At 40.1% G+C, this 13,008-nt stretch overlaps 1 protein-coding gene across 26 annotated transcripts in view; it reads right to left on the bottom strand.

The window, feature by feature from the left end:
• CELF2 (CUGBP Elav-like family member 2) overlaps positions 1-13,008 on the bottom strand; it is a 785,403-nt gene that overhangs the window by 640,774 nt on the left and 131,621 nt on the right. For 16 of the 26 annotated variants that reach the window (XM_073619453.1, XM_073619451.1, XM_073619452.1 and 13 more), the window contains exon 2: positions 3,005-3,103. The exons of the other annotated variants lie outside the window; for them this stretch is intronic. In XM_073619453.1, the coding sequence (XP_073475554.1) occupies positions 3,005-3,103 (99 nt within the window). The remainder of the gene's footprint in view (positions 1-3,004; positions 3,104-13,008) is intronic. 26 annotated transcript variants of the gene reach the window in all.

The following is a 13,008-nucleotide window of genomic DNA, read 5'->3' as shown; positions in this document are numbered from 1 at the left end:
GGAAGGGTAAATCCTCTAGAGGTGAAGTGGTTAAACCTTCACCATCTGCTGGTCCTTTCTCAGTACTGCAGCTCATGTCCCTACTGTGCACACCTGCCCTCACTGGTAGGCTTTAAACCAAGACCAGAACTTCAAGCATGTGCCTGATTAAGAGGTTTGTCTGTGTGCCCTGGATAGAGATCTGTCACTGAATTCTATCCATCTGTTAAAGGCTAAGTTCACTTTTGTGAAAAATTAAAAAAAAATAAATAAATAAATAAATAAATAAATGCACATATTTTTGCAGGAAAAAATATGCATTTATTATTTTTTCCACTGAAGCCTGCAGAGCATTGCACCGGCAATCTGTGGGTCATGGGTGCAGTGTCAGATTCCTTCACACTGCCTAGAGCTCACTACCCATACCTTTGTGCAGACAGTTCCTGAGCTATAGGCAGGGTGAATGAACTGCGAGTGCGCCGATTAGCACCCTTGCAGTTTATTGATACTACAAGCCAGTCTGCCATGGTGGAGGACGGGCCTTGTAGTTTATTATTTACTGAATGACGTGGCTGAGCGTCAACATGCTCCTAAAGCTGAACTTATCCTAAAATGGCTTGGATTATTCCTGTGCACTGTTTGGGCTCCTTTTTTGTGTCTGTGCTTATTCTGATCAGCAGATTATTAAGTCTTCTATTGTCTATCATTGCTTTGTTGACCTGTCTAGGACCTGGTCTGGCCATCGGACATCTACTGCCCATCAGTCTGGGGACAGTAGTAGACCCCTGGCAACACTAGGGGTCTACCAAACTCCATGACCTTGACTGGAAATAATGCACTTTCCATGTGGCTTTTGAATTAAAGGTATGCTAATAGAAAAAAAAAGTTATTGCTCATCCAAACTAATTACAATGTATCATTTGAAACCCGTACTGCAGGCCTGACAGTTGAAATTGCATGGTAACTAACAACAACTATGCTATGGGTGGATTTTATTTTTTTATTTTAGAAAATATTGCAGTATGCTGTAAAGCATATAAAACATGTGAATGTGCTATATATGTATTTTACACAAATTGAATTTTCAAATAAATGTATTTACACATATACATGTACTTTATGTACCAATAAATTTTTCTGCATCATTCTTGTTTTTCTTTGCTGCTGGCTCCATAACAAATGCCCCTGTGGTTTAACTCAGAAAATATTTATTTATAAGTATATGGAACAATTACACAGGAATGGACATTCTGACAACTAATGTCACTAAAAGCATTGCTATTATAGGAAAGATTCAGCAGTGATTCTAGTTATAGGAGGAAAAAATAAATAAAAATGTTGTCAGACTTGTAGGACTATGATAACAATAAACTGTTTTTTTTTTTGTTTTTTTTTAAATAAAGAAGTGTGTGTATTACACCTATTAAAAACATTATACTGGGGGAATTAAAGCAATTTTTAACTGCAGTGTCTAGTCTCAGGTGTTCCACCTCTAAAATTGGACAGTCTATATTGGCAGCTGAAAAAAATAGCCCTCCGTGACCAATTAAACAGTCCTTTACTGCTTAATAGCTGTTTCTACTGCAAAAAAAAAAAAAAAAAAACAGCCATTGGTAATAACAGATAATGCTTAGGTGGACTACAGAAGTGAAGAGTGGGTAATTCTGTAAGTGCCTTGCTGTTTCTTCTCAGGAGACTCTTGTCCGGACTGTCACTAGACTGTCATTGGAGGGATAAACCCTGAAGCTAGCCAGTAGCCAGAGCTCATATGAGTGAGACAGTCCTTCAATGTCTTGTCCAGGAGATTGACAAGTGGAGAAGATATAAACAAGCAAATGGTTCCAGACCCTTGTCACTGAAGAAAGTACTAGATGATCTGGGCAATTCTGAGCCTAAATGATTTAGTGAAAAAAATCATCTGAATATTTATAGAGAAATCATCAATTTGTCATATGCAGACATACAGCTGCACAACTGTACTCATTTTTTTCAGGTAGCTGAATCAGATATATGTTGAAATGTTATTTATAACGTGTGTTTCACTGGTTGGCATACCTTGGAGCCGGTCTGATCCTGAGACTCAGGGATTTTAGTTACATCTCAGGGCTTAAAGCCAAAATCTCAGGATCACACATCCCTATATCCCTTACTCCATGTGTTTCTTTCTACTCTTTTATTACAAATGTTCTCCTATTGACTTTAATAGAACCTCTACATTTACAAGTCTAAAAATTAAACTATAACCATTGTGTATCCATATATATATGTATGTATATATATAATTGCGGATAGGTTACAGCAGTTGTATATGATGCTCTTCAATAAAAACTCATTGATGGGAATTATTTTTAAAACTGGAGAAGCCAGAATCTTTGCCAACCAATCAGTTTCTATCTTTCATTTTCAAAACTTTACTGAACAAGCTGAAAATAGAAGATGATTGGTTGCATGCACCGCTGCTCCTAATTCTGGCTGCTCCAGCCCCTCATTCTTTTTACTAACATAGATCACTATTGCATGAGTATCTGCAAATGCCATCTTGATTTGGTTGTCGAACTAACAGTTGATATATACAGAATTTGCATAGCCATTCCTCCAGTGAAAGTGTATGTACATTTCTTATGTGCGAATGTGTGAACATAACTAGGCTATACCCTGGGATGTTTTAATGTAAATCATTGATTTTAAACAGAAACAATTGCATTTGGCCACTAGATGGAGCAAAGTGTTATAAGAAATCCCTCCAATACTGAGAGCTCTATCTAGTAGCTAAATGTGGTATTTTGTGTTTAAATCAATTATTTAAATTGGAACAGTGCAAGATATAGCCTCATTTACATTTGTTTTTGTCATGTTTTGCCCTATGCACACAGAACAGATTTATATGCACTTTCACTATTGGTGTATACGAATGGCTATGCAAATCTTTTTCTTTTTGATCAATCCCATATTACTAAGGAAGAAGTATAGACAAAACACAGAAAATTAGTTTTAAATATGCAAAGTGAATTTTTTTTACATGTACCTGCTTTTAATTTTGGATGAACTTTCGGCGATAGAAAATAATGCTTCATAAAATGTGGGGTCTGTATTAACAAGCAACGCTTGTGATGTTCTGTGGGATCTGGACAGCAAAAAAAGATTGGAATCGCAAATTATGACTTTAGCACTTGCACGGTCTGGAGTATTCATGCAGCATTAGTGACCACATTTTACATTAATAACATTCATAAATACAAAAAAATGCATATGGCCAGGGTGCATTTCGATCCTTCTAGATGCCAAAATCTTTCTCAAGAATGCCCTTGCACAGGTGCCTGCCATAGAAACTGATGGTCTACCTGTTTTGTTTACTCAGCACAGTAGAACTGGAGTGCCATATTCTCTGTTGCCTATGCCCAAAAATTTGCTTTTGTATGTAAAAAATGCCAAAATGCCCCACGAAGGTATAAGATGCTGGCCTCTTGTGTGTAGTCTGCATCTCAGCATTATCCTTTTAAAATCTGTAAATCTCACAAATACACAATGAAATCTCACAAAAGCACAATGGGAGAAAAGGATAAGAAAATATTTCCTGTGCTGAGCAACCTGCAGTCACAAAACCTTTGCACCTGAATATTTATTCCAGGAGGAGCATTCTTAGTTTGGGGTCTAATGCAGGAACACATCAGCTGTCTGATGCACATTGGATGAAATCCTCGTAGCCTCTGAACAAGGGGGAATTCTGAATTTCAGATTACCTTAAATTTAGATAAAATCCAAATCTGAGCTTCAGTTTTATTTTTTGGTGGTTTAGATTTACAAAGTACTACTTGGAGAAAAAGATGAATGTCTCCCTCAAAGGCCGTTTCTGCCTTCTTCTCCTAATGTATGTACACACTTCGCTTGACTGCCAGTGCCACCAGGACCCTCATATCTTAACATACATGGTAAGATTTGTAAAGTGGCTCTTATTTGGCCCCATCATCCCCTCAGGCATCCCATCAGGGATGTCAGGAGCTTCCCAAAACAATCTGAACATTGTTTGTTACTTTATAATACACACTTTTTTTTGGAGCCTGGGTTGGATATGCATTGGTGTTAATAGAACGTCCGGTTTGGAATAATTTTCAATTTAGGAGATTCAGTAGCTTTTAAAAAGTTTATGCAAAGCACAACCAATCCACATTTTCATAATTTGCTCATCTATATCTACAAGCAGTAGCATGAGCTCACTTCAATAAAGTTAACAAAGGCCAGTGGCCATGTGATTCCCTATTCACATAAACATTTCCAAACTTTTTTTGAGGGAGCAAGACCAGTATCCTGAGATAAAAACCAAGATTGCAAATGCGGCCCTATTGTTCTTTTTCTTTTGTTACATAATAAATAGAGAAAGAAAAACTTTTGGGTTGAAAGAACCACATACAAACCATATTTTTATACAATAAATTGTTTGCATTCAGTTTAAGACAAAGGGAGATCATATTGTGTGACAGTGAAATAATGCCAAAAGGTGTTAGAAACATTGAACAAAACCTTAATGTGAATGCTTTTATCAAGAAAGCAGTGTTCTATATTTCAATGACAAAAAGCAGATAAGAGCCCTCACCCTTTGTTGATATATTGTACAGATCTAGACAATGTATTATCTGAGGACTGTTTGGAATCAAGTTTTTTTCTCACTTCCATTTTCCTGCTTTCATTCCCTTGAGTGGCTGCTACCATAAATAGCTATCTGTGATCAGGAGGCAGAAAGCTCCTAATCAATGGCAGAATGTAGGCATCCACCTGTGATGAGGTGTCGGTGGAATGCTCAGAATCACGATGGTCTAGTTAATGTTGAGCACCTAGTTTTTTTTTTTCTAGCTTAGTGTTTAATGTTGCTTTTTTTTGCACATGGAGATACCAAAGGGCATATAAAAAAACAGTTATTTGAATTAGTAAATATGCAGAGTTAACAAGGGACAAAAGGGAAACAATAATATCTATTTAAAGAGGAAAGTATAGTGAATCTTCAGTAAGCACATTCGGGTGGATTTACTAAAGGCAAATAGACTGTGCACTCCAAATCTTAGTAAATAAGAGGAAGCTCTGCTGATGTCCATTATCCACTCATATGCAAGCAAAAATGTTGTTTTTATTTACATTTTCTTTACATGTGAGTGTTCTTTGCAAAGTGAAGTTTCATCTCATTTACTGAGCTCTGGAGCAACTGCACTGCAGAGTGCACAGTCTATCATAAAAATAAATTAAATTAAAAAGAAACCGTGCAAAGTGCCCGACAGCCTCATGTTCCTGATGTCCTCTCCTTGGGCGTCGGGGAACCTATTCCATTTTGGCCATTTGGTGGTACCCAGGTCTCCTAAATTATTGCCATTTAATGAACTACAGGATAAATTTTATCTGTCTCGCCAGGTGTTTTATGTATACCTGCAGATTTGTCATTACACCCAAACCGTAACCCCAACTTTGCAATTCTCCTCTCTGTCCTCTTTTGAACATATGATTTTGGAAGGCACCATGCGGAAGGGACTGATTTCCGACATTTACTGGATATTGAATGCCTATACCATTCAAGATCAAGGTAAACACTCTTACATGCTCTGATGGGAGAAGGTACTAGGTGAGGAAATTCCTGTGGAGGCGTGGCAGGTGGTCTGGTCTCAGGCAGCTAAAAGCTCCCTATGTACCCTCTATAAGGAAAACGCGTATAAAATTCTCTACTTTTGGTACCTGACACCGCATGTGCTCCACACCATCTATCCTACTAGTTCTGATTGTTGTAGGCATTGCCACAAGGATAAGAGTATCCTCTTCCATATATATTGGAGCTGTCCGTTGATTACCCCTTTTTGGCACTCAGTACAACAACTGCTGGGTCGCCTTTTTGAGGTATCTATCCCAATGCTACCAACATTTTTTGTGTTGGGCTTATCCCCCTAAAAATGTGTTAACCCTATAAGAAGCTGCTGCACCATATTGTCATGGCTGTGCACTGCCTTATAGCTCCTAATTGGAAAAAACGCTCCCCTCCCTACTCAGATGCCTTGTATGCTAGGATTCAAGATGTGGCGTTGATGGAGAAACTGACTGCTAGAATACAGGACAGAATGGAGCTTCACAATCACATGTGGGAACTATGGCATCTCCAGGAGGACCCACCCTGAGGCCTTCTCCTTCCCCCTTGTTATTTGAAAAAAACAAAAACTGCACTTGTATATAAGTGAATGAATTGAATAAAATTGGCTGGAGCAGCAACTATACTGTGAGATATTATGCACAGTGCAACTTCAGTGTTGGCATAAAGAGTTGCGCTGCAAAAATACAAACACAGTGATATACAATGCAACATCATGTGTGACGAAATGCGTAGGGTTTGGTGAAGTTCTGAGGCCATCGCGTTTTTGAGTTCCCGAAAGTGCGGGTGCTGTGTTTGTATTTGGGCGGCGAGGAATGCGTTGTATTTTTCATGTCTTTATGATAAATTTTATGGGATGATGCTAAGTTGACAACATCATATAGTCATCTGCCTCTTAGGAGAACCTTTGGAGCCACGCTTTGATGACCTAAGCTGTTTGGTTCTAAGCTCTGATGACCTTTCTTTAACTAGAGAGTCATACACATCGGTAAGCTTGCACTTTTTTCATAAGAGGTGGTGGCTTCATGATTGAACATTTTCCTTTATTGGTGATGGATGTTCATCACATATATTATCATATAAACAATAAGAAGAAGACCTTCTTTTTGCATGTGGACTTATTTGCATTTAACCTTTCAGTCACTGGAGGATGATGTGTTTTTTGGATTTATATTGTATATTACTGTGTTTGCATTTTTTCAGCGTGATGCTAAAATTAGAGTGCATAGTCTATTTGCCTTTAGTAAATACGCTCCATTGCAAACCTTAAAGGAGTTGTAAAGGCAGAAGGTTTTTTATCTTAATGCATTTTATGCATTAAGATAAAAAACCTTTTGTGTGTAGCAGCCACCACAGCCCCCACTAATTACTTACCTGAGCCCCTTCTCTCTCCAACGATGTCCACGAATGTCTAAGCCATCCAGGACACTCCTGTTGTGTGGAAGAGCTAGATGAAGTTTTCCCCCGCACTTCCTGTCCTAGTGACACTAGCACAGGGATAGAGATAAAATCTCCTCAATGGGGACACAGCCAAAAAAAAATCTTGACAGAGGTTTAAACTCCCCATCAACTGATACAACCCTGAAAAAAAGTTTTTTGGCATAGTGCTTATCTGGAATATCCTGGAAGGTTTTATAGGCACATAGAACAAATGAAACATTTCTGTTTTATTTTTTTAAAAACAGTACTTGATCCTATATAACATTCTGTATCTCAAATATCTCATTGCCACCCATTTATTGCTTCTGAAACCACCTTAAAGTGTATAATACTTTTCAAAATATTTGATGAACTCTTGAGCCAGTATTAAAGCTATGTCAACTAAATGATTTTTTTTTGTGTATAGTGCGGGATGTCATCACTTGGATAATCAAGACTGACAGGTGAAAAAGACATCAAAACACACTCAGCACTACTGTATTAGTAGAGCTATTATTTTTTTTTTCAGCCATCAGCACACATGTGGCTTAGGAACGAGATGGAGGAAACGTATTACAAGAGTGTTTCTCTCTTACATCAGTGACTGTAGCTCACTTTTATTGCTAGCTATTCAGAAATGCATTGCATAACCTACAAAGCAGTTAGTACTGTTAAGGAATCTTATCATAATGAATTCTAAGTGAGGCCGGCCATATACGGTGCAAACGTCTTACCTGCAACCACGGGATACAAGAAAGAAATTTGCACAATTCCCCATTTAACACAGATAGTGCTAACAGGAGAATCTCTCCTGCCAAGCAATTGTCTGCTTCCAGCGGGTGGGCAGGGGAAGGCGTCCCTGCTGCGAGAAGACAGTGATTATTTCTAGTGGCTATAGCATAATCGTATGAGAATTCAGCAGGCTGGTTGTACCCCTAGTTAATCGATCCATCAACTTGGTTCATTCAGTCTGCCCATTAACGGTTTGAATCTCGGTCGGTTCCTACTGAACTGGCCGAGATTCGAACCGTGTATGGCAGGCCTTAGTAACATGCCTAAAAAATTGTATTTATTTTTTAACATATTTTTATTGAAAATTAAAAATTTCTCCAATTTCTGTTCTTATACGGATATCTACATATGAGTGTGACTTAACATAGTCAACGTAGATATTACAAAAGCAATAAAGGTAAAACTGTATTAACCTTGTGTGTAGGTAGATCCAAAAACCCATTGGTAATATCGGACATGCCACCAGTCTATCCGGACACCCCTATTGGGAACAAACTGTGTCCAGGTGGGGACATAGTCCATTATCACCCTTGGCATGGTTCTTTATTTTACCCAAGGTTGGTTGAGGTTTTAAACTCTTGACCAAAATGCTTTTTTTGTCAATGGAAACACATGTTACTGGGCTTTTTGAAATTGCTATTCCTATTTCTATGTCAGACTGACTGGTTATGGAATTCTAAATGCATGTTCTCATGAACAATAAAATATTATATCCTTAAAGCCTAAGTGCAGCCAAAATACCAGCACAAGGGACAGGAACCTACAGTCAGTAGGATGTGTCCAGTCAGTAGGATCTATCCTTTGTGCTGAAGCCTCTTTTTTAGGTGAAATTTTCCTCCATCCATAAACTCCACCCCCCACCCCCTGCTGCCGTGATTTTCTCAAGCAGTGGGGGTTAATAGAACTAAACCCTAGTACACACGGGCCGAATGTGGCATTGGCTGATTCAATAGAAACCACCTGACATTTGGCCTGTGTGTACTGGGGTCAGTCCGACAGAAGCCGGCTTAAGGGGATGCCACAGGCTCTCATCAAGAAAGCTTGACTATGCCCTCCCAACTGCTCCATTCATAGAAGTCATACTACAGCTTCAATGAATGAAGAGGGTGAACCTATCAATCATCTGTCTATCCTCCATTGATGGATTGCTTTCCATTCACAGAAGCTGTAATACAGCTTCTATGAATTCAGCAGCTGGAAGGAAATTATGTGCATAAGAGCCTGTGACAGTCCTTTAGTTATATTAACCCCTGCCACAGTGGAAGATTATGGCAGCAGGGTGGAGGAGAACATGGACAGAGGAGGATTTCACCTTAAAGAAAAGGCATCAACAAGGGACACATCTTACTGTCTGCAATGTATGTCCCTTGTGTTGATTTTTATGTTTTTTTTTTTTTTATTTTGGCTGCACTTAGGCAATCATTTTCTTGTGTTGTGTATGTTCTTCTGTTTCTCATGTTGTTTCAATATCGTTTCCTGAAAAGGTATATACCATTTGAAAAAGGCACCAGCAACAAAGTATGTACAAGTACCCTTAAGTTCAAGCTGACATATACATTTTTGTGTGTTTGTATATTCATTTGACAATAAATATAATGTTTCTGTGCTCGAATAAACTATGATAAATCCCATGATACATCTAATCAGATTAGATCAGCTTTCTGCCCTTTCCATAAACAAGCTGCAACAAGACTCACATACCACGACAAAGCAATCACATCTCAAATGGATACACAAAATGGAGGGGAAAGGACTGTGGAATTTCATTGTAATAGAAGAGATAATGCCTGGGGCCTTGCTTTCTTTAATCTTAGACTTTCTTGTATTTTCATCTTCTCGGCCCTGACAGCTGTTCCCTCTTTGAGTGCTCCCTTCTTATAGCTGTTCAAATTTTTCTTCTTTCCTAAACCTCTTACTAAAGCTTATCAGACAAATGCAGTAGTGTAACAGAAGGAGGCCCAAACTGTAGCTAGGGGTTTATCAGCAGCATATTTCCATTCGGTACTAACAAACACCATGTTTCTAGGTAAACGTAGACTATAACATCATGCAGCTTATTACCTTTTCCAATCCTCCCTCAGTTCCAAACACAAGATGGTAGAGAGGTAGTAAGCAAATGTCTCTAACATAGCTGGTTCTTTTCAATGTTTTACATAAATTTTTTAGTGCAAGAAGCAGTTGGGTTTAGGAGGGATATAATAGGGATATGAGGGTCTTTGCTCATAATTTTCTTTCCCTTCCTTTTTTCCACTGCCTTGTCTGGTCAATCTGGGAAGCTGCAGGCTGGTCGGTAAGTTGAGCTGGGAATTTTCTTTGGTTTTGTTTGAGATGCATCACCCTTCCATGTGCTCCTTGCTGCAAATGCCAGTTATAGGTATGGGCAGTGTCCATTTGTCTGTACTGTTGGAATACTGGTGAGGGGACGCACTTGACACCTTCGCTGCCATTGTGCTATATGCTGGGTGTCCAGTGCACCCCTGTGTATTTAAGGTGGGGTGGGCTCCCTCCAGCCTCACCTGCCTTCTGCATATCCATTATAATGCATGTGCTTCTACTATGGAGGCTCTCAAAATTTAGAGTTAGGACTGCAGATAATACTGGGGTACCGTGAAGTGTCTCTGCAACGTATGCATGCATTTGCAAATGTGTGCAAATGTAACCCCCGTTTTTAATGCATACTGTTAGACAGGATAATTCTGTTGGTTACAGGCTAGTCTGTAAGTTGTGCTGGGAATTTTCTTTTCATATGCTCCTTGCTGCAAAGGCCAATTATAGGTGTGGGCAGTGCCCATTTGTTTATCAGTCTGGGAATCTCCAGAACCTTGAAAGGGCAACATCATTGAATATTGGTGTTTTACATTCCCACTATTCATAGAATAATGATACTAAAGAAACAGTACAAAATCTAAGAGCCAAATCTGTTCCTTCATAGGTACCTGTGAGGAAGCACCCTAGCAAAGCAAAGGCAGGAAAAAATTATGCATTCTCTATATCAACAGTGCAGCAAAAAATACTGAAAGAATAGGATAACTTCTGCTGCATATACTATTCTTCCCTTTACTTTTCTGATTCTGTGTTTGCTCATCTAGAAGCAGGTGAATACACATTAATTGTGTGAGTGTATTTATGAACCATATTAGTAACCATCCAGTTACACTCTGAGGCTTTGGGTTCTCGTTAGCGCTGAAACACACCTTTGTGATGGGTTACTGCAACACACGTTATGTGCAGTTGTATGTTGTGGTGCTTTTTCTGTGTTTCTGTTTCTGTGTTTTCTGTGCATTGGCAACCCATTCAAACTAAATTGGCTGCTTTAAGCTGGTTCACATTTAAGAAAAAAATGATAAATGCACATATTTTTGCAGGACAAAAAATGTGCATTCATTATTTTCTCCACAGGAGCCTGCAAAGCATTGCACCAGTGATATGTGGATTACAGGGGCAACCTCATGCTCCTGCTTACTATTCCTCCAGCTCTCTGCCCATACCTCTGTAGAGGCTTTCAGTTGGAGAAGTGGAGGAAGTGTGATGAGTGCACTGATTATGGCACCCGTGTTGCATTTGCATTTAGAACTACAAGTCTGTCTTTGGTGGAGGTAGATGGGACTTGTAGTCATATTAAAAAATAAAAAAGTAGAACATCATGACATTAAAATAAAATGGAGAAAGTAAAAGCTGTTGTACATGCCAAAGCTCTAAAACAATATATTGCACTCAGAATTCTACTCATTTTCTTACATAATTTGCAGTTCCATCTTTTTTTTTTTAAGTCTGACAACACACACACAGCTGCATGGAAATGTCTCTTGGCTTCAGGGGATGAGAGCTAGCTATATTTTCTGTCTAATGATCACAGTCATTCTGACAACTCTTTGGAACTTCAGATTATGCGTCCCTGTTTTTCTATTGCATTTTTTCCTCCCTAACATAACAAAACACATTCTCAATCGCCCTTGTTGAATTAAAAACACATTTGCTCAGACTAGCTATGCATTTTTCCTTTTCCCAAGGATATTGCCTATAAACAAAGGCAGAGATATAGTATATATAGAACACTTCAGCAAACTTATGGTACATGTTTATTGCCTACAGTAGATAGTTAAAGTGTAGTTGACCTCCATTTTTCTGCTTTTATCAGTGATTTAACTAGTCTTACATTCTTGTTCTGAAAAATAATCCAAAATGAGTTGAAAGAGTTTAGTTTGAAATTACACCTACTGTGAGGTAACTGCTAAAGACATTTGAGAGTAAAATAATTTATCAGGTAACAACAGCGCTAAAGTGCAGAAAACATATAGTGTCTGCATTTGCCTATGGTAAATTTCACCTGTAGATCCCTTGTATCCTAAGCCCTGTACATGGAATCTTCACATGCAAAAGCTAAAGCAAAAGTATACCCTTCTATCCTTCACAGCCAAACAGGCCTGGACTGGGACAAAAAATATGCCCGGGCATTTTGGATTGAGCAGCCCATGACATTTTAACCAGCCCCTTCCCCACTCTCACCCTGAAGAATCCCCCTGGAGAGTGTTGGGGGGGGTGAGGGGGGACCAGGAAAAAGCATGGGGGGTGGAGAGCACAGGGAGAAACCTTGAGAACATGGGGTGGGGTGAGAGCACAGGGGAGTGGCAGAGAACACAGGGAGGAAGAGGAGAGCACAGAGGGCAGTGGAGAGCATGGAGAGGTGGAGAGCACAGGGGGGCAGCGGAGAGCATGGGGGGAGGCGGAGAGCACAGGGGGAGCAGCAGAGAGCATGGAGGGAGGTGGAGAGCATGGGGAGGCTGAGAGCCAGGGGGGAGGTGGAGAGCACAGGGGGCAGTGGAGAGCATGGGGGGGATGTGGAGAGCACAGGGGGCAGCGGAGTGCACTGGGGGGAGGTGGAGAGCACAGGGGGGGCAGCGGAGAGCACTGGGGGATGTGGAGAGCACAGGGGGGCAGCGGAGAGCATGGGGGATGTGGAGAGCACAGGGGGCAGCGGAGAGCACTGGGGGATGTGGAGAGCACAGGGGGGGCAGCGGAGAGCACTGGGGGATGTGGAGAGCACAGGGATGCAGTGGAGAGCACTGGGGGATGTGGAGAGCACAGGGGGCAGTGGAGAGCACTGGGGGTTGTGAAGAGAACAGGGGGGAAGCAGAGAGCATGGGGGGAGGTGGAGAGCACAGGGGGGCAGTGGAGAGCACTAGGGGATGTGGAGAGCA

This window comes from Aquarana catesbeiana, linkage group LG03, assembly GCF_042186555.1.
Source record: "Aquarana catesbeiana isolate 2022-GZ linkage group LG03, ASM4218655v1, whole genome shotgun sequence".
NCBI lineage: Eukaryota > Metazoa > Chordata > Amphibia > Anura > Ranidae > Aquarana > Aquarana catesbeiana.
This window is presented reverse-complemented; position numbering and strand designations above follow the sequence as displayed.